The sequence below is a fragment of the Mercenaria mercenaria genome, chromosome 6 (assembly GCF_021730395.1).
Source record: "Mercenaria mercenaria strain notata chromosome 6, MADL_Memer_1, whole genome shotgun sequence".
Taxonomy (NCBI): Eukaryota; Metazoa; Mollusca; class Bivalvia; order Venerida; family Veneridae; genus Mercenaria; species Mercenaria mercenaria.
The window spans coordinates 14,503,906-14,527,146 of record NC_069366.1 but is presented as its reverse complement, the minus strand read 5'-3'; the positions used below and the strand labels follow the sequence as shown (position 1 = coordinate 14,527,146).

Genomic DNA, 23,241 nt, shown 5'->3' with positions numbered 1-23,241 from the left:
CAGGATCCATGCTGTTCGCTTTCAAAGCCTATTGGAATTAGAGAAACTGTTGGCGAACAGCATGGATCCTGACCAGACTGCGCGGATGCGCAGGCTGGTCTGGATCCATGCTGGTCGCAAAGCCACTATGTTGGTTTTCTCATGACACGGCTCATATCTTGATTTTAAACAATGCTTTGTTTTTATTTCAAATTAGTTATTAAGGCAAGAAATATAAAATTTTATGAAATATTTTAGTTTTACGTTTACATTATCAATTAGAATGAATATTTATACTATAGGTACTCTTTGGTTGACCTTTGCTTTACGACTCTTCTTATTTTCACCAATAAAATGCAAGGGCGGTGCTTGTTGGATAAGCGTATTCCATCTAGCTTGGTTTTTTGTGTACTTCGCCAAGATATGGTGCCTAACGCATATTGTAAGTACCCATTTTGTAGTCTTACACGTTGCTGTTCGTTGTTAAAATGACAAAAATCGAAAAGCAACATTCAATAAACGTAACAACAATACAAAACCATCCGTGCGTAACTAACACGTAAGATGTACATTGCTGCAAGTATTTCACATAAGAAAAGAAAAGCATTAGAACACTCTCAGATTTAACAAAGACTAACACAAACTGTCTTACGTTGCTGTCGTTTGAATACGCCCACTTCGTCTACTAAAGGTTATAAATTCTAACGAAATAACAATTTCGTTTAAACGAAATAACTAATTCGTTTAACGAAATAACAATTTCGTTTAAACGAAATAACTAATTCGTTTAAACGAAACAACTAATTCGTTTAAACGAAACAACTAATTCGTTTAAACGAAATAACTAATTCGTTTAAACGAAATACTATTTCGTTTAAACGAAATAAAAAAAGTCTCACATTACCTTAGTGGACAAAAAGTGCGTAACATGTCACTTTAGGGGCACCGTAAGTTCTCTTTTAGATATTACTGTTTTTTTTTCCTGTTAGAATATGTATTTGTTCTTTAAGTTTTAAATAAAAATGAATTGCGTCTGCTGTGCTGGTTCCATGCTACAAATGCCTTCATGGTAAAATAGTTAAATATTAAATGCATATTTTCTTGTAACTGTTGCTCGAAGGTACGAAAGTGAAATAACCTGGGACATAACTTCCGTGATTTTCTTATTTAGCTTTTATAGTGTTTTCAAGAAATGTAAACCTCATTTTCTATGTCATTTTTCTGACGTTTCTTTTACCGTTGCAGACGTTTCAAATAGGACATTGTCGTGAACGCGTGAGCAGTATTATCGAGGATGGCTACATTGCCTTACATCACACCTTGTTGCAAAATTGGGACGCCAGTAAGCTAATTCTATTTTCGTAGGTATATCTTATCTTTGAAACAAAGTGAGTCTTCCAAGCTGAGGAGTGATGGATCAAGGTATCAAAAAAAAAAAAAAACCAACAAAAAAAAAAAAACAACAACAAAAAAACCGGTTCTTGCTCTAATCTGAGAACGAGGCTGTCAGTTCCACAATTCGTAGTGGAATTTCAATTTAATTAATTTAAAAAATCGATCAACCGCAAAGTCACTAGACACACAATAGCCGTTGGTTTCTGTGCGTCTGTTGCATTGTAACATCCTAATTGCGCGCTGGCGCTGAATTTGATTCAGTCGTGTCATGCAACCAACATTTTTTTTAACTTTATGCGTCAATCATCAATGTTTCCAATGACAATAAAATTTTACAAAGAAGATCATCAGTTACATGCGCACGAGAATGTCGTGCAAAACGGCTATTGTGGGGCTACTGATTTCGAGGCTGATCTTTTTTATAGTTTATCACGTGAATTTCTTCAAGTGTAATGTGGTATGAAGATTGAATTTATAAAGTCCCAGTTAGGTGTCAGCGCAAAATGTTTTTTGATTTTATTTATACTTTGTGGTAATATACCTACATGTATTAAGTTTCATTAACAAGTGTTACTGTTACCAGTTTTGACTTACTTTTATAGATATTCACATTTAAAGTGGGTGGGGTAATCTGACACGTGACCAGCCAGGAACACACTTTCTGTTATTTTTTCTTTAAATGGTTCAAACTTTTTACCTGAAACTTTTATGATAAAATAACTAAGCAGTGGCCATTCACACAACATGTTGCATTTTAAATTGTACTGAATACTTTTTTCATCACAGAGCCACAAAGTGGTCTAATCAAATTTACTGATTTTCAATGGACGAACTTTACCAAAAAGCTAAAACATTTTTCATTAGTTGAGATATTAAGGTGTTATTTTCAGCAGATATTGTAAACTAAATAAACATTAAAATGACAGTATATCAGTACACTCTGATTAATATTGGAAGAGTGGTACACTCTCAAACTGGGAAAAAGTGGGTGGGGTAAATAAATATTCGAAGCAACACTACAAAAATTGTGCAGTTGTTACGAAATGGCCTCCGATTGTCTATTACTATCTTAATTTTATTAAATGCAGCATTGATTGATAAAGTTTAACAAAAAATTTCCCACTTTATATATGTGTGTCATGGAAAAAGCATGGACCTTGAACATGACATGTAGACAAACCAAATTAACCCTGAAAGCTCAAAGTATTTAATAAAAGGTTTTGCCTGAGGCAGTATATTATGAGGAAAGCTATTGTTCAAATTAACATTAAATTTTCTGCATTGATTTTTCCATGGCACACATGTATAAAGTCTTATTAAAGAGAACTATTTTTTGTTAAAATTTATCAACCAAGTCTGTATTTAATAAAACTAGAATGTGTCTGTAGGACACATGGTGTGCGCCGCCCCCCCCACCACCCCCACCCCCACGACTGGTACATTTGTCACAAATGAGGGGGAACAATTCAAATGTTTGCAGTCTTCATGGGGTATAGCCTAAAAAAATATGAAAAGGATTTATTATTCTATACCATATACTTTTTGAGCTATGAGCATCACAAACAAAGAATCCACTATTTTGGCTATTTCAAGGGACATAACTCTGTAATGAATGCTAAAATTCTCAAGAAGAATGCCATGTGTGCAAAGGTCACATTATGATAAAGACTCAAGTAAGGTTTCATGAATTTACATTTAAATACTTCTGAGTAAGGCACCGAGAATACTTCTGTGTAAGGCACAGAATTAGGTAAAAATGTGCATTTTTTTTACTATTTCAGGGGCCATAACTCTGGAAATAGGGGGCAGACCCAGGTAAAAAAATAGTAGGTGCACAAGTTCATATCATGATAAACACTCATCAATTTATATCAAATACTTTTTGAGCTAGGCGTGTCACAAGGTGAAAATGTGCATTTTTTACCATTTCAGGGGCCATAACTCTAGAAATAGGGGGCGTAGCCAGACGAAAAATAGAAGATGCGCAAGTCCATATCATGATAAAGACTCTTGCAAGGTTTCATCAATTTATATCAATTACTTTTTGAGCTAGGCGCGTCACGAACTTCGGATGGACGCACGGACGGATGGACGGACGGACGCACGGACAAGAGCAAATCTATATGCCCCCACCACTCATGGGGGGCACAATTAAGATAGTAATAGACAATCTGAGGCCATTTCGTAACAACTGCACAATTTTTATAGTGTTGCTTCGAATATTTATTTACCCCACCCACTTTTACCCAGTTTGAGAGTATACCACTCTTCCAATATTAATCAGAGTGTACTGATATACTGTCATTTTTATGTTTATTTAGTTTACAATATCTGCTGAAAATAACACTTTAATATCTTAACTAATAAAAAATGTTTTAGCTTTTGGGTGAAGTTCGTCCATTGAAAATCAGTAAATTTGATTAAACCACTTGTGGCTCTATGCTGAAAAAAGTATTCAGTACAATTTAAAATGCAACATGTTATGTGAATGTCCATTGCATAGTTATTTTATCATGAAAGTTTCAGGTAAAACGTTTGAACCATTTTTAAAAAAATAACAGAAATTGTGTTCCTGGCTGGTCACATGTCAGATTACCCCACCCACTTTAAATTTGAATATTTATCAAAGTCAGTCAAAACTGGTAACAGTAACACTTGTTAATGAAACTTAATACATGTAGGTATATTACCACAAAGTATAAATAAAATAAAAAAACATTTTGCGCTGACACCTAACTGGGACCCCTAGTTTTCTAATTAAAAAATACCCCAGTTATACATCTGGATAGTTTCTTTTGCTGTTCGATATATTATAGAAAAATAATGTCTATATGAAACAGATCTGAATATGACACGCGCTTATTGATTCGTCCATAACCGTTCTGAAATGAAATGAATAAGCTTTTTATTGCGACAATGTATGAGACAATGTATGATATATATTCTGACAAATAGAATTTTGAATGAATAAAGCAAACTATATGTAAAGTAAAAGTTATGATTTTTTTATTATACTTGTAGGTTATGAGACATTGCCATATCCCCCGTCCATAGGAAAGTTTGCAGTGTATAACACGGACAATCTTCGAAAAAGAATAAACTATGCAGTGGAAAATGGAAGTATTCGTAAATTATCAAAAACTTTATAGCAAGAAAGCTGTTAAGAAATATCAAAAATGTTTGGCATAAAATGCTTACAAGAGATTAATGTATACAATTCTAATATTACCATTTCAAGAAGATAAAATTAAAGTCATGTCATTGTAAAAACATCCATTAAAGTATGAGCGATAATATTTAAAATACCTTATACATAGAACTGAATAGAAGTATGGATATGAACAAAATATCGTTTTCTTCAAAACAGCGAATTTCTTGTATTTGCAAAACGTTTTGTTAAACTTTATACATTCGCATCAACAACTCTTGATGTTTTGGTCGTCAATATATTTTCAGGTTTACAATGCAGAATCTGAGGCCACAGGATACTTTAGAAAACTGCCTGGCGACGACATTACTATACATGTTGTTTACTTTGATTTGATAGATAATCCAGAAATTCAAAGACTAAAAAACATTCACACAAATGGTAAGATAATTGGCTAGATTACAACGCATGCAGACACATATTCGTAAAGTTATAATTGTTTAAAAAAGTACCGATGAATTAAAAGAAAAGGATCGCTCACTGAAAAACAAAACAGAGAAAAAAACAAAAACACACACAAAAAAACCCCCAAAAAACAAACAAACAAAAAAACACACACACACACATCATTTCGAGACTACAGCTGGAAACTTACTTTCGCGGTAATGTGTGCCACACGCGGGCCTTAGATTATTTCAGAGATCGCTTTATGATGATTATGTACGGTGTGTAAAGATATATATTTCACAGGTAACAGCTAGATATATACGAAATCATGTTTTGGAAAAAAGTATTGATTACGTTCCAGGAGTCCGATTTTGTACAATAGCACTTTAGAAACCATGTTATTGTTCCTTTTCATTAGCTCGTCTGATTTTGAAAACAAATCTACGAGGTATAGTTGTTACTTGATCGTCGGCGTTGTCGTCAGTGTCGGCGTTGGTCAAAATTTTTGCTAAGGTCCATCTTTTGCTATAAGTTATAAGTGCTACAGCTTTAAAACCTTGCTCACTTGCTCATCATCATAAGCTGACTATGTAGGCCAAGAACCATAACTCTGATTTATAGCGAGCTCGAAGAGCAGGCCCGAAGGGCCTGCTCGAGAATCGAGCTTTACGGTAACGCAAGTATACTTCCACACTTGGTGATGGATTTGAAAAGTTTCGTCGGAAGTTCTTAAAAAGCGCACCCTAACGGATAGGTGCTCACAGGAAGTACTTCTTTCCGGAGTGAATACATAACTTCATTCAATTGCTAAAAAATATTCATCACTTAACAATAATGAAAGAATGCTTTCCAGTTGTTTGAAAAAAAAATATTATTTTCATTTAAAAGATCAAGCATCGGCCAGAAAAGGGTAAAAATGTCATTAATAAGCAGAAAGAAACGGGAACGCGGTAATGACGTCACCGTGACACCGGCTTCCCATAATTTTTACAACGTATGATATTCACTGTTACAGGTATGGTGACACTAAATGTAGACTTCTTCAAGTGAATGGGTTCTCCTAACTCTTGTGAGTAAGGAATAGTTTCTGTGTGACAAATAAATGATGCATAATATTTTTAGCTAAATCCAATTTCTTTGAGCTCGCTTTGAGGCTTTGCCTTATTTCATATTATATATTTTGTCAGAATTATGGCCCTTTTTGTACTTAGAAAAAATGAGTTTCTTGGTTAAGGAGGTAGGTTACCTTCATATTTGTATGTGCGCATGTCCAACCGGAAGCTAACGAGACGATTTACGACGACGTTTACGACAAACTAAATGTGTTTGTATATTCATTTTTCTGAAAACAAATCATGAACCTGTCTTCGAGCTGATGCTTTTTGGTTTAATAATGTAGAAATAATGAATAAATTGCCGCAGAAACGCTTCAAAACAATGTTGCCTTTAAATGACGTCATTGACGTCATGACGTTACGTGTCAGTTACCGCGCAAAATTAATAGCTTTTATCTTGAAAGTACGTAATTCTGTGCATTTCCTTTATTTTAACTATTTTCAAATAACCATTATTTGCTAAAATATTTTTTATGAGTCTTTTGCTCAGAATAATAATCAATATTTTGCTTCTTTTATGTAGTTATATTGAAATGTTATGCGAAATGTAAGAAAATGGATGATGGTAACCAATGTTATTTGGAATATAGTTGGATGAAAGGTTACTTTTTACGGCCATTTTCAAATAAAAAATCTAGCAGTTTGATTTGTAATACCTTTTTTTCAGGGTCGTTGATAATTTGTTACTTATATACTAAAACTAAGATCTAAAATTGTTCAAATTTCAGTAGAAAATAGTGGTTTCTTAAATTGAATTGATGTTGCCATGGAAACGAAGCCCGTGACCTATGTATCTAAATGTAAAATTCAAAAGCGTTGACACTGATCTATTTAAGAAACACAGCTTCGGCTTTTTATTTTCATTTCAACAATATCCATGAGAATAGTAGCAGCAAGTTGAACGATTTTTCCATGAAAAATACCATACGAGGGGTACTGCTGTAAATATTCTAACCTGTGAAATGTGTTTGAATAAATGCAAATAACACAAAATGTAACTTACTTTAGAAATAATATGTTTTAAAGCCACATTAACTAAAAAGATAATCTTATTCAATATTTTTTATAAGAAATTACCACAAAAAGCATGATAAACGCTATTTTAAACATCTCTGTTGCCATGGTTACTTTAAACTTTAAGAAAAATAGGGTACCATGTAAAGTGCATGATATTTTGCTAATAATATTACCCAAATATTCCATGATAGTCATTAACAGAATGGCACTGAAGCCGTCGAAAACCCCTATTTTTATACATAGTTGTTTAAAAATGAGAGAAAATGCGTTACCATGGAGACACGAGCCCCGCGACATATACATTTTAAGCTTATATTAGAAAGCTAACGTGCATACTAGTAAAATGATCAATTATGCAGACTTCTACGGATATCAATGAAACTAAAATACTCTGAAAAGTGTTAAATTTCCGTATTTTCCTTCTTCTTTCAATATGAAATACGTTTGGAGGGTCATGTTCTTCAAACCTGGATAAAAATTGAACTTGAAGGGACAGAGACAAACGAAATTGAGATTGTAGCAGTTAAAACTTCATATTACAGGAAATACAAAAAAATGTTGCGGTTCAATTAATTTGAATTTACCCTTGTACCAAGGTAACCTACCTCCTTAATTGTTTGTTTAGGTCCACTTTTTCTCAAAGCTCCAACAGCTTTGAAACTTTGCACACTTGTGTATCATCATCAGATGACTATGTAGACTAAGTACTATAATTCTAACTTGCATTTTGTAAGAATTATGACCCTTTTTATACTTAGAAAATCTAACCTTTAAAGGTCCAATACTAAGGAAAGTGAACATTTTAATTTCTTTTAAAAAGCACAGAAACTATTTCATTTTATTGGAAAATGAAAGTTGGTATGTAGAAATTCGAAATAAATCGCAGTATATGTACAATTATTTTTCTATGAAGTATGAAGAAAGTTAAAAAGACCTGGGGGGTCATTCTGTCGATTCATTGAAATTTCAACATAATACACATACATTTCTTTGAGTTCCAAAGACCTTCTGTAAATTTTGACCTGCCAATCTTCATTATTTAGTGTCTTGCAGAAGTCTATGCACCGGCTATGAAAAAAATTGCCAACTCACTTTCCCTTAGTAATGGACCTTTAAGTGTTTTCTTACATTTTGTCCAGCACTTGCAGACGAGCGATGGCGGTGCTCTTGTTTTATCTCTGCCAATGTCTAAGAAGTGGTGTGACCGCGTCGCGTAACAATTATCAACATTTTAATTCAAAAGATGGAAGAAGTTACTGAAAGAGATGACTCTTGTCATTGTCGGTCCTAGTTTTTTTAAATATCAAAACTGCCCTTCTGTTAAAAATGTTGATGTAGGAAAAGCGACCGCAAAAATGTCCAGACAGTACAAAAACTAATCTTTATGACATATTGCTTTAATCATATTGGTACAATTCTCTATTGCAAAGTGGAGTGCTTAGTGGAAGGCTACGGCGCATGAATGTGTTTCTTGCATGTATGGCATATTACTGAAGTCTTGTTATCTATAAATCAGTGCTATGAATAAAATGCAACAAAGTGAAATTATAGCAGATTCGGGTAAGCAAAATCTTACGTGAGCCACAAATTATTGTACATTTTCGTGTAGGATTTCTGACAAACAGGTAGGGTTGTTGAACGCAGTAGTGTCACTAGCATTTAAAGATATTTTATAAATGATGGTTTACTTTAAAATAGAATATTTAGACAAAGAATATACAGTGCCATCGCCAGACACAAATTTTAACAGAGGTAATCTATTTTTCCCAGGACGTCTCTGGTGCGTTCTGAAACACTCTTAAGACTGCGTTATATCATAGTAAAAGTCAGCCTTTTAGCCCTATTTCTCACAGTTACTTTCATATTTTAACAAAACATTATATTGATAACAAGGATAATTGGGATTTATCCTAATCTTATATGGTCGGATACACTCATTTTTTTAATTGAGGCAATAAATTATCAGTAAAGACATATCATAACATGCTATCAGTTTACTAGAAGTTTATTAATTTATAGACCGAGGAGGGGCAGATACGGGAGAGGGCTTCTGTCCGTGTTTGGGGGTGAGGGGTAGGGGACGATTTTGAGGTACTATAGTGTAGGGGAAATCCTCTCATTTTAGGGGGTCAAGGGGCTCTCGCCCTGGAAAAGTTTGAAATACAGATATTAAATGGTGGCCTCTGTTGCAATTTTTGGTCTAAATTTTAATGTATGGGAGGGGTTCTCCCCCTCATTTTAGTTGGGTCAGTGAGCTCTCGAAATGGTGGCCAAGGTGCCTTTTATGGTCTACATTTTGAGGTGCTTTAGGGAAACCCCTATCATTTTAGGGGAGTTGGGGCGATCTCCCCTGGATTAATTGAAATACAGGTATGAAATCGTGGCCACTGGTGCATTTTTTTGTCTAAACTGTGAGGTATGGGAGAGGATCCTGTCATGTTAGTTGGGTCAGGGGGCTCTCCCCCTGGAAAAAAATGAAATACAGGTGTTAAATGTTGGCATATTGTGCATTTTATGGTCACATTTTGAGGTATGGGAGGGGCTCTCCCCCTTAATTTTGGAGTCAGGAGCTCCTCCCCTGGAAAATTTCAAAATATCGGTATAAAACAGTGGCCTCTGGTGCGTTTTGGGGTTTAATTTTGAAGGTATGGGATGGGATTCTCCCCTCATTTTAGTGGGGTCAGTGGGCTCTCTTCCTGGAAAATTTTGAAATACAGATACAAAATGGTGGCTTATGGTGCCTTTTTTGGGTCTAAATTTTGAGGTACTGTAGGGGAAATCCTATCATTTTAGGGGGTCAGGGGGCTTTCCTCTTCGGCCCGGCCCTGGATCCGGGCCTGACAAGGCTATCAATATGACCGCTAGGATTTCTGCCTCACTTTGTCTCACTGATGCCATGATGCAAATGATATTCTGATATAGATCTTTTCTAATGATATTATTAATTTACCTTTTTTCAACTTTTCATCAGTGTGATAGGCCTACTTTTTTGTTTTGCTCCTAAAATCTTTACCGAGGCAACTGCCTCGGTTTGCCTCAGTGTGGCTACGGCGCTGCGGCATACTACAAAAATGTAGTATCTAAAGATTTATCGCACAAAAATACAATGTAACTCTTGGTTTAAGATTATTTTATTAGTTCAGCGGAGTTTTAAACCAGACCTTGGATTGTCAAAAGATGAAAAAGAAGACGGCAATACATTATACAGCTACAATATTACAGTGGATCTCAATAACAACAATTTGTCCTCTGTTCTAGACAGGTTTGTTCGAAATAATTAAATTAGATGCAAATTTTATAGGACTGATTTCAGAAATATCACACAACTTTAATATCACGCCAAAGAAGTCATTATATGGCACAATACCATTATGGGGGAGTCAAGATATATTTTTAATCTTTAATCTACATATTGTTACAAAAATATTCAGTTAATTTGAAAATAAACCAACACATTTAGACAAATTTACCACACTCATAGTCAATTTAAGCAAACATTGTAAATGACACTTTAGGGTCCTGGAACTGAGGATTGCATTTTCTATTCATTCATTGAGAGTGGACAGGTTCAATAACGATTCAAGGTGCCTTCATATATATGGAAATGTAAGTATATTTCTAGTTTATAAATATGTTGTAATGCTGTACAAAATGTTTATTTTTCTACAAAGTCCAATTTGGTGGATCTAACCTTAATCAGTTGTATGCCTGTAATATAAACCATGGTCAGTAGGAAGTATAAGGAATACAAACACGGTGCTCTTAGAAAAGATTGAAAACACTATTTCATCAGTGTTCAAAACACAAATAATAGCTCCTACCTAAAGATACCAAGATTACTCACGTTTTCCTAACTGTCTTAAGTCCAAATTTTATATTTGAAAACAAAAATAAACAATTCATGCTCTGCATCTAGGTAAATACAAGATTAACACCTTTATGTGTATATTCTAGGTTAAAAACAGTCCGCACTTAATAAATACATAACCAACCTAAGTCGGTGTTCAGCACGAGACTATTACTTTATGTCACTTAACCGTGAACAGCTGTGAGTTTTATATGTGGTTATTTGATGAGGAATTTCTACCTTAATTGTAAAAATGATATGTGTAAGTGACAAAAATGAGCCTACTATGTGTTTAACATAACATTTATATGTACATTGTTTTCCAGGTGTCTTTCAATGATGAAAATCACAATGGTCAAGTGAATGTTAATCTCTTTACTGACACTTTACCAGTTAGATGTACAAAAATGAATTACTCTCTTACAGGTAGAAACACAGTTTTCATGGTTATCAAACCGGGCCTGCAACATTTTCGTTTTTGTCGTGTTGAGCGGCCTGTGAAGTTTCCACTTGTTCTATTTCAATCTAAAACATCAATAGGCAGAACTGAAAAGAAATTCATAAAAAGCGTATTTTTACTTAAAAACCAGGCCCCGTGTTCACAAAACGTTTTCAGTCTCAGCGTTTGATAATGGAACTTTATTTGTCATTTTTGTCTAAATAGCATGTTTAAAACTGAATTTTAAGTTAATAACTATTTTCAAGTGGCCATTCAGTATTGATGGTCAGTCTCAGTTGGAATTTAACCTTGACGTTTTAGTAAAATTGATATTAAAATTTCAAACTCAAACTCAGCTGAGACCGAAAAATGTTTTGTGAACACGGGGCCAGGATTGCAAGACGTGTCACGATGTTTTAATAAATTTCCCTTTATTTGATTGAAACTGTTTTAGCACCATTTTACAGCATTTATAATACCACATCAGCCTGCCAGAGTTACACTTAATTAAATAAACTGTATGCTAGACAAAAGATATCGTTTTTTTTTGTTCTTAGAGTTTAAAAGAAACAAGCTGATACGACTGAATAAAGGCCGGGAAATTTATCTAGACGTTTTTCTTTACTACGTACAGATTCTCCACAATGCAGGGATTATCACGGGAAAGTTGCACTTGGTGTCGAGATACTGGCTTACGTTACCATTTTTGCTGACTGTGTTATGTTTGTAGGAGGAATAATCGCACTGATCGTGAGTAAAAACTACTGGGTTATAAGAGAGGGGCATACGGATTTGATTGTAAAATATATATCTTTCACCGATGCAATACGAGATCTAGAGCCTAAAGTGAAACTGTAAATTCCCGTATTCACGAGTGCAAGATATCAATTTGTACCGGAATCATGTACAACATACGACAATTTCAATGTTTTAACACAATTCTACCAATTTTGTACCGAAATGCACAATGTCACGTTCATCGTCTTGACTTCGCAAAATTAATGTCGGAAAGTTCCTTTATATAGATTAATTACTTCTTTCTTTATATAATAGGTGGCCATTCTGCTTGTGTTCTTTGTGGTAAACATAAGTACACCTATGATTTTACTAAAGTTTATTTTCGATAAAAACTTTTAATTTTTTATATCCCACATTCTTTAGCATTTTAGTGTAGATCTGTGCCATTTCAATTATCATTTTGTTAGACACAGTATAAAATGAAAAATATCAATTTTAATTTAGTCACAAATACACAGATAAGTATGTCTTTGTTAAAACATTTCAATTATCGCCCAACTAAAGTCTCTTAAAATAACGAAAAAGGAAAAAGACAATTTGTGACCATTACCCATTTCTCGCTCATGAATGTAGATAATTTACCTGTCTCATTTGTCAAATAATCTGTTCATTTATATGTTTCGTTTTTTTAGTTGACATGTGTCTGTCAAAATATTCTTTGCTTTATCTCCTGGAATAAACACAGATGTGATAGAAACAAAATTTATATGACAACTTCCCAGTATGTTTCCGCTTTGATTTCGTAAAAAAGTCTTTTTTGTATAATTGTAAGAAATACAGGATATGATTTTTTTTCAATATGTTTAGAAAAGAATCACCACGAAAGTTAAGATACCATAATTCTGTTTGCATTTTTTTGCCCATTCTTTCCCCTTGCATTTGTATCTGCTTAATTTTGGCTGCTGGAATCCTAAAAAACAAAGACAAATATCAAACAGGGCATGCCACGCACGAAAAACGCAGCCTCCCCAAAACGAAACCTACAGCACGCAGACGTGCACACCACCCGCGCACACACACATACACGCGCACACACAGAAAGCCAATACACCACAAACACACACACACATACACGCGCACACACAAAGCCAACACATTAGGACAAAGGCGTTGCCCGATTGTTGTTTTTTCCTGCTTACCTGCTGATGTGTGTGCATGTGTGTGGTTGTGCGTCTGTGTGTCTCGGGCGGTGCCCTACATTGTTGATATATCTTACTTGACTGTTTGTTTATCTATATTTAGTTATGTGTGTATTTGCGTGTGCGTGTTTGTCTTTTGTACGCGAGTGTCTGCGCTGCTGTGGTTTACGTTTAGGGTAACTTTGATTAAGGAACATTGCATTCCCTTTTTAATATTCATCCTTGATCCACTTGCCCTTTTACTTCCCCCTTATACCCCTACCCCTTCCCCACTTTTACTTCTATATTTTGCATAAAATTAAAATGCACTTGTCGGGGTTTCGAAGCAACCCGTATATAATATTTTTCCATTACAACTTCTTTTTTTGTGGGCCTGCTTTGCAATACGTTTCTCTGTGGCTGTGTTTGTGGTGCTTTGTGCTTCCGAGAAACCTACGTATTCCTTTTATCTTTTATACAGACAACATACGCCTATATGAGAAAACATTACAAAAGTATCTACGGTGAGACAGAAGGAAGGAAAAATCTGCCTTGGGGTGAATATTTTGGTAATGTGCAGTGGTGGCATATTCCATCTATCACAGGTGATGTATTCACACTACTGGGAGTCAGGTGGATCATAGGCAAGGTAATGGATAAGGTCTTGAATACACTGGATATATGGATATATGCCATATACTTTTCTTTAAAGGATGAATTCATTGAAACATCAAAATCCTTCTAATAAAAATCACCATTACGATATAATTTAAGTTGGGCAACAAACATATAATACATTACTTACGAGTAATTAAACTGACAAAAGTATGCCAATGACTGATATAGTCAGAGTTTCAATAAAATACAATATATCAGTCCCCTTTTGTATTCATCACCGACTTGATTTATAAAACAGTTTTAATAGACGGTCAGAAGTTAAATAGACAATTTTGTCACAAAATTTGGATATTCTCGGAGGTCCTCATCACAGACACTTGGGGTCTGGAACCCCCAACACCTCCAGCCCAAACTACTACGCACCTGTATATATTTTTATCATCATCATTGTATATCCAGGCACAGACTGTAATCACACAAGCGATGTTAAACTTATTTGAACTAATTTGAAAATATATATAATCTCCCACTAGCTTAAAAATACACAAAACATAAATGTTCGCCAGAAATATCTCGCACACCCACCTTGAAAATTCGTCCCATGTTTACTATTTATGCAACTTTCCCATAGAATTTTGGTGTTCTTTAGTACAATACATATTTTTCTTCACGATAATGTTCAGGATAATACTTTATCTTCACTGCTGTCAACAAAATACGCGAGAAACATTACAATTGTGCAAAATTTTGTTCCATTTCCAAAATCTTTCGACTACGTAAGCTGTGGCTTCCGGCTTCGTACGATAAATAAACATCGCATAATGAATATGGGAACCAACTGGTTCCAGTTTTCACTGCGCGATACGGAGCCGGCAGCCGTAGCTGACGTAGTCGAAAGATATTGTAAGTGGAGCAATTTTTTTGACAATTGCAGAATTCCTCGCGTATTCTGTTGGCAGCACTGAAAATCCAGTACTATCGAGAATATCATTTTGCAGAAAAATATGTACTGTACTGAAGAACACCAAAAATCTATGGGAAAGTTACAAAAATAGTAAACATGAGATGATTTTTCAAGGTGGGTGTGCGAGATATTTCTTGCGAACATTTATATCTTATGTATTTTTAAGCTAGTGAGAGATTATATATATTTTCAAATTAGTTCAAATAAGTTTAATATTGCTTGTGTGGTTATAGTCTGTGTCTGGATATACAATGATGACGATAAAAATATATACAGGTGCGTAGTAGTTTGGGCTGGAGGGGTTGGGGATTCCAGACCCCAAGTGTCTGTGGTCCTCATTCCGTGATAGTCCTAATTCCGGTGATATTTATTTACCTCCTTTATTGCGAGAGTTCGTATGACGTCACACACGTGCACGGATGTAAATATTTACAAGTACCGAACGCAACTGTCAACTGACAAAACTTGTATAAAATGCGTCCAAAAAGGTAAGATTTAAAAATATATTACATATATGTCTTATATTACCTTGTCTACTAATCCCTTAAACATGCTTTGTAAAATCCCTATTTCTGAACCCAAAACTGCCTTCAGAAATTTCAAGTTTGTGCGCCCTAGAAAATATTCGTCTGTTTGACAGATCTAAACCGGAAGTCAGTTTTTACTGTTAGGCCAAACAAATTTTAATTGTTGGGTTATCATCACAACTGCTTATATGTTTTTTTAATGTTTATTTTAGGCTAAGCCCAAGCACATAAAGAGAAAAAACAAGTTATACTCACCCAGTGCCCTAACGTCTGCATATAAACTGGTAAAGGAAGATGGTGTTTCAGTTAGGAAGGCAGCAGCCCTCACCAGAGTGCCTGAATCTACTCTTAGAGATTGAACTTTAGGGAATGTGCATCCAGATACCACTTCTGCTGGAACTGCACCTCTATTTGATCAATTTCAAGAAGTTAAACTTGTAAATCACTTTAAAAAGATAGCTGCATTTGGATATGGGTACACCAGACAAGAGTGTGTGGACATTGCAAGTGATTTTGGTGTACAGTTGGGTAAACGGCGTCAAGATAAACCATTGACAATGAAATGGATGCGTGGTTTTTTAAAGCGTTTGCCTGAACTGAAAGTACTTAAGCCAAAGGGTCTTGAATTTTCTAGGGCCAAAATGGCCTCAAAAGAAGTATTTTTCAACTATTTTTCTAATCTGAAAACTACCTTGGAAAAAACACAATTTGGCTAACAAACCCCACCTGATTTTCAATGTCGACGAAAAGGGCATTTCTGTGGAACATAAACCACCTCACATTGTTGCTGGCTCTTCTTATACTCCATCAGCTGTCACTTCTGGTAAAGGAAAGACTGTCACCATTTTGGGTTGTGGGAGTGCTGCAGGACAAGCTATCCCTCCTTACTTGGTCTTCCCCGGACAGCGCATGCGAGAAGAACTGTTACATGGAGCTTCTCCTGGAGCTGATGGCACCATCAGTGAATCTGGGTGGTCAAACGCATCCATTTTCAGACACTACATTGAAAATCATTTCTTGAAATTTGCACCTGGTCATAATGGACAGAAGATTCTTCTTATACTTGATGGCCACAAGTCTCATATCAGTGTTGGTTTGTCTGAATGGGCTCTTCAGTATGGAATCATCATCTTCATTCTTCCTCCCCACTGATGCCATATTTTACAACCAATGGGTTTTGGACCTTTTCAAAGAATTTATGATGCACAATGTCACAAACTAATCAGACAGTCATAAACAATCATTACTCGATACAACATCTGTGAAGTTGCTTGTCAGGTGTACACTAAAGCTCTCTCATCTGAAAACATTCAGTCATCTTTTCGCCGCTCTGGTATATATCCCTTCAATGTTGATGCAGTCCCAAAGGAGAAGCTCTTGCCAGCTGAAGTATTTCAGAGTGAGAGTACTGACACAATAGATGATGCTGACAGCCAAGAAACAGTGGAAGGTGGAATTATGGTTGATCAGTTGAGAACTGAAGAGGACACTATTACAGACCTATTTGAAAAGAAAGAAAATGATCTTAAGAAGATCAAAAGTGAACGTAAAAGCAAACAAAGGAAAACAATGAGTAAAATAGTGGCTGGAAAGGAAATTACTGAGGAAATAGTTGCCAAGGTGACTGAACATGAGAAGAACCAAAAAAACCTAGCCAGAATAAGCATGATAAACTGAAAAGTGTGAAAAAATAAAGTAAATGTAGCAGTTTCAGAACCATTGTCCCCAAAGCCTGGTCCTTCACATATTAATTTGATTCCGGATACTGATACAGATGACTCAATGATTGATGAAGATGAGTTATGCTGCCAATGTAAGAGATACACTCCAGAGGAAGTTTCCAGGAGCATCTCTATCATTTTTGTCAAGTGGGGACGTTGTGATAATGTTACCAGGGGCAAAACATGCAACCACTGGGTGCATTTGTCATACTGCACACCAGTTCGCGTTCTGAGAAGAAGTGATTCTTTCCTTTGTCCATGTTGTGACAAGGAAGAATAAAAAGACACCCACAATAAACTTGTTTAAAAACTATGTACATAGATAAAACTGTTAAAGTTTACATATTTAGTGTTTAAAAGTTTATTTCATGTTCTTGGAAGGTTAAAAACTATTTTGACAATGGACCATAAAAACACATGATTAATTTTGAGTGCCTAACACTAAAACTCAACATGATTTAAACCCGCCCGCTTAGCTCAGTAGGTAGAGCGTCGGTCTACGGATCGCGGGGTCGCGAGTTCGATCCTCGGGCGGGGGCGTGTGTTCTCCATGACTATTTTGTAAACGACATTGTGTCTGAAATCATTAGTCCTCCACCTCTGATTCATGTGGGGAAGTTGGCAGTTACTTGCGGAGAACAGGTTTGTACTGGTACAGAATCCAGGAACACTGGTTAGGTTAACTGCCCGCCTTTACCAAACTGAAATACTGTTGAAAAACGGCGTTAAACCCAAAACAAACAAACAAACAACATGATTTACTTCCCTTGTGTGACGTCACCGGAATTAGGATCATAGCAAAATGACGGAAGCTTTTGACAGTTCAATTTGTTATCAACTTGTAACATTCCTGCTACAATCGCAAATTTGAGGAAAATTAATGCAAAATATTGGAAAAAGATTTATTTATTCAGGTAGGTGAGCATTATTTGTTTACTGTATATATTTTCTGCATTTCTTTACCATTATTTCTTATCTCCACGGAATGAGGTCCCTCGAGGATATATGACGTATTTTAGATGATGGTTTTGATAGACAGAAGTAATGAAACGGCGCAAGTATCTAATTGGTATGTTCCATTAGAATTGACCGTTAAGATCTATCTGCCTTCATCTTAATCATTTGAAGTACAACTTACAGAAAAGATGAACATGAACATAAAATAATGTTCTCATCTAGAGAACGTCATAGAGCATTACGCGGCAGAAACTTTATACACGTTAAAGTTTGTAACAAAGAAACTTTGTTTTAAGCTTGGTGATGATAACGACTTGGAGAATCAACCTTTGAACCAGTGGGACAAACATGTTGTGTATATTGGCTCCGGCTGCTTACTCACTTGGTTTTCTCTGCTTCGTTTCATCAAAATCAATCACAAGTTCACCGTAAGTATTTTGTAAGATAAAGAGGTTTGCTCTTGTCATATTATACTTTTTGAATTTCATTCAAACGGAATGATATAAACGTAGATTACATGGAACATACTAACGCAAATCTTTATTTATTAATAATAGCAAACTTAATGTTTCGTTTTGCAAGAAATATATATGATTACATTATGAGTTTTGCATTTGTTTGGCTTTCAAATTTCCGATTTTCTTTTGCATAGATTTGTTCGTCTTATATAATGGTTAAATGAAGCGTTTGGCAAGTTAGAGCCTTTGTTTTAAATATCGAGTTTCCTTTGCATAGGTTTGTTTGTCTTATATAATAATGTTATACTCCATATATATTTCAGTTGTTGTTTAAGACCATAAAAAGATCAGCCGTGGATGTTATTTTCTTCCTTGTCTGTGTTATCATTATCTTTGTCGGATTCTGGTCGTGTGCATATATAGTTCTTGGACCGTATCATGTTAAGGTACTACATCTTCTGAAAGGTTTATTTATTTTGTGAAATAGCATCAAATAAGTTACATCACTTTTTCAGATAAAATATTTTCTCAATCCATTTAAACCTATTAAACGATCAAGTCAAAACTTCAAACATTACAATACATCTAAGACGAAAAACCCGCATTTGACCAATACCTTAAAACCGGATTCCTTCGCCAAACTAATAGGACAACTATAACAATTACATTGCTGTCACAGGATCGACTATTTCGATGCTGGATAGTGAAATTGGGCACATCTGAAGAAGCTCGATCTGTCACTGGAGTGTTTAATGACTCAAATATGGATGAAGATATTGGACAACAGCTTAAATTAGCGTCAAATGTATTTAGTAATAACAGAGATAAAGTATATTTAAACATTAAATAAGTATAAAAAGGAACATAATTCGTGGAAAGCTTCTGCAAAAGTACCTGACCATATGCCAGATTATGTGGTTAATAATGTGGAACTACTTTTTTAAGTTTGAATAAAATCTGTTTAATATAACTGAGATAGAGCAAACGTTCATTACAATTTTAACCTGAAATCATATTAGTAAAATGAGGGCATTACTCATACCATATTGGTGCCACCGTCATATGATGTAGGTGATGATGCTAAACAAGCATTTAAGTTTTATCAAATCCATTTAGTAACAACAGAGGTATGGTGAAAAAGCATTAAAATGAAATTGAAATTCTGTAAGTAAAAAGGGGAAATAATTCAGTAAATATTTGGATTAGAGTTACTGTCCTTGTGTCATATCATGAGGATGGTGATGTGGAAGAACTATTTTAAGTTTGATTCAATAACAATGATATAATGATAAAGTGAAAGTGCACCAAAATATACCTGAAATATTTGTGCATGAGTTATGGCCACTGTTTCATACAATGTGGGTAATGATGTGGCACAACTATTGTAAGTTTGAATAAAATTCGTTTGGTAATAACAGGTATAGAGTATCAAAATTTTAATATGATACTTTAAGTAAAAAGGGTGATAATTAATAAAACATTGGTGCAAGAGTTATCTCCTTGTGGGTATGATATGGACAATTGCTGTAAGTTTCAATCAAATCTCTTCTTTAACAGCAGAGATATAGTGAAAACACATCAAAATTAACCTAAAATTCTAAGTAAAATAGTGATATTGTGCGAGAGACCCTTGTTCCATATGATGTGGGTGATGATCAGGAATAACAATTTTAAGTTTGAAGCAAATCCATCAAGTAATAACAGAGAGATAAAGAGAAAGTTTATCAAAACTTTAATCAAGGTTTGGACGCGTAAGGACGCCGACGCCGAGTCGAGTAGGATAGCTCTCCATATACTTCTTATAGTCAAACTAATAATGTGTATAAGTGACGGTGCAGCCATTCAAACGCTCTTTATGTAGGTTCTGTGTGGTTCCATAGTTTTTATTTTAATCCGTATTTTAGACATTGGTTAAATTAGACTATCCTTAATTTGCTCTTACCTGTTTGATGTTGAAGCCATATGCTAGCAATAGTAAATTGTTGTGTGTCTATGTACGTTGAAAAAAATACTTATATTTACAGTTCAAAAGTCTCTCAACCACTGCAGAAAGTTTGTTTGCTATGATAAATGGAGACGAAATCTTTGCATCGTTTGCTTTATTACAAAAAGCCTACGTTGGAGACTTTAATAGAGTCTGGATATTTTCTAGGATCATCATCTATGGTTATGTTACAATTTTCACAGTTTTAGCCTTAAATCTATTGATTGCATTGTTCAACAGTGCATACGAAGTCGTGAAGGTAATTATACAATATATCTGTAACATCTGTATAGTTTTTGTACCAGTTAGTAAAGCTTATTGTGAAATATTTCTTATATTATAATAACTGACGGTAATATGCTCATAACAAAATTTCACTTTTGTCCGAAAATGGCACAGAAAGCTGTCGGCCACAACCAAACAATGACCAATGGGAGAAGCTGAACATACGGTCAAAATATTATTGTGGTCCTTGTGTGTTCGCTACTAAAATATTCCCGTACTTTCTAAATATGTGCAGAAGGCCTTTCTTAAATTATCTGTAATTTCATCATTAGGTATTTTGATGTTTTAACAAACTAATGATTCAGTTTCAAAAAATAATTTAGTACAGAAGATGACCTTAATAGTATTTTTTATGTGTAGTTTAAAAAGCAGATTTTATCTAGAAGTAATCAAATTAGAATATTAAAAGGTATGATATAATAACATTACCATGAAAATTTGATATTTTTGTTGTAGCGTTAACACCATCGAACTTCTAATCTGATAAGTCATCCATGTTTAGTTTATACTAATATAAGCTATACTTTGATGAATGCTTCCATGTCTAAACACCAAAATGAAATTATCTTTATATTGTACATTACAGAACTCGTATGAACAACAAAAGGAAACACGCAAGGATTCGATTCCAACCACACTGTCATACTTTATGTGTATGGACTTCAGTACAGACCGAACCGCTGGTAGATGTTGTAAGATTTCGTACGACGATCGCATTGACTTGTTAAATTGTAGGCCGCACACGATCAATTGCTGTAGAAACCATGACTGCACGTTTGGGCTATTTAGCAAACTGATACAATTTATGTGTTTTAATATATTTACAATATGCTGCTGTCAGTGTGACAAACACGCAAGCGTTCAAGAAGATAATGAGTGTGAGGCATGAATGAATTAGTCAGATTTTCATTCAGAATTCAACTCCACAAAACAATGCGATATGTTTTTTTTTTCTCCAAAATTTACATTTTTGGTTTTGTATTTGGTGAAATCCAAGCAATTGTCGTTGACATTTCAAGTTTTATACTTAGATCTGCTCTGGTATTTTTGAAGGAAAAATTGAAGTAGTGTTAATATCTTTTTCACGTTTAATATTTTGCTTGACATTTGTCTGGATTCGTCTTGTGTATGCTTATTCTATATTTCAGATTGTGCTGAATTAGAATTTAATCAACAGAATTCAGCGATTATAAACTGAATTTTGTTTTGTTACAGAACGAAATAACACACTGGTTAAGACTTGTTAAGACATCAGTAACGCCCCGTCATAGACACAAAGACTTAAATAAACTTCAGTCTTCTTTTAAACGACTACTATTAATCTTAAAGATAGAACACTTTGTATGTAAATAATTTTTTTTTATTTACCTTAATTTACTAAACTTCTTGAAAGTAAACAGAATATTTGTGAAGCAGATTCTATTTGGTTGTTTGCTCTGTATAGTCAGGATTACCCCCTTTATTAGCTCAGACATTATATACGTTTGTGACAGTGTAATTATGGAAATGCACCATTTGGCTAACAATTTATATGAAATAGTTGAAGCATAAACATAAGGCAAATTGGAACTAGATCATCTGATAGTCCAGCAAACAATTAAATACTTAGTAACGTTGACGGCCTCTTGCTACATAGCGAGGACATTTACCCTTATTATGACACGATTGATTCTGCCTTTGCGATCAGTGCAGGTCGCCTTTCAGTCAGTATCTTTTTGGTTTGCACTTTTTAACAGTTAATGGTACTGTCCAAATTCAAAGAAGGACAAGTGCATTATAGAAATTTAGCAGGTTAAGGGTTGAATACATATCCATACAGACACTATTGTAGAGCTTCGTTACGGGCAAGCTGCGTTCTTGAAACATCGCTATTCCTGTTGAATATTTGTGATTTCTTTTAACCGTTAGCCTGCTAAATTTCTAAAATGGACTTACCCATCATTCAATTGTGGCAGTACCATTTAATACTCGAAGGGTTGTTGATTGAAAATTTACTGACTGAATAACGCACAATGATCAGCCTGAACTTGGTCTGCGCTGGTCGCAAAGGCAGAATCAGTTGCCGCCAGCAGGCTAAAGGTTAAAGGAAACTGCACAAAATGATTTAATGAACACAAGTGTTTAAAAACATTGCAAAATCAAGTTGATTTTACAAAAAGTTTGTTCTTTGTTCTGCATTTAAAGGGAATTCCTATAGTTTGTTATGCGCATCTTTCTGCGCAAACGACCCTTTCTATGGAAAATTGAAGTGAAGTCAACATTTGTTGAAAGATGTGACAGACCATCGTAAATATGAGGAATCTTGAATAAAATAACATTTATAATAAGTTTTATCAGTAATCAAATGTTGATGCTGGTTTATGTTGTATTGGCATGAACCATGCCTGACATTTATCTTGCTATTTTTGTGGCTGTGTTTTGACA

The 23,241-nt window shown here is 34.8% G+C and overlaps 2 protein-coding genes across 6 annotated transcripts in view; both read left to right on the top strand.

Moving 5' to 3' along the window:
* Positions 1–23,241, top strand: part of LOC128557613 (mucolipin-3-like) — a 67,470-nt gene that overhangs the window by 6,945 nt on the left and 37,284 nt on the right. The gene's annotated exons all lie outside the window — the stretch shown is intronic.
* On the top strand, positions 286–22,234 carry LOC123549597 (mucolipin-1-like). The gene is made up of 12 exons (XM_053545171.1): positions 286–421; positions 1,225–1,321; positions 4,396–4,963; positions 10,240–10,363; positions 10,617–10,707; positions 11,275–11,374; positions 12,022–12,137; positions 13,785–13,952; positions 18,387–18,518; positions 18,872–18,994; positions 20,573–20,791; positions 21,404–22,234. Exons 3-12 carry the CDS (start codon positions 4,804–4,806, stop codon positions 21,704–21,706), a joined length of 1,536 nt encoding a protein of 511 aa, XP_053401146.1. The 5' UTR covers positions 286–421; positions 1,225–1,321; positions 4,396–4,803; the 3' UTR covers positions 21,707–22,234.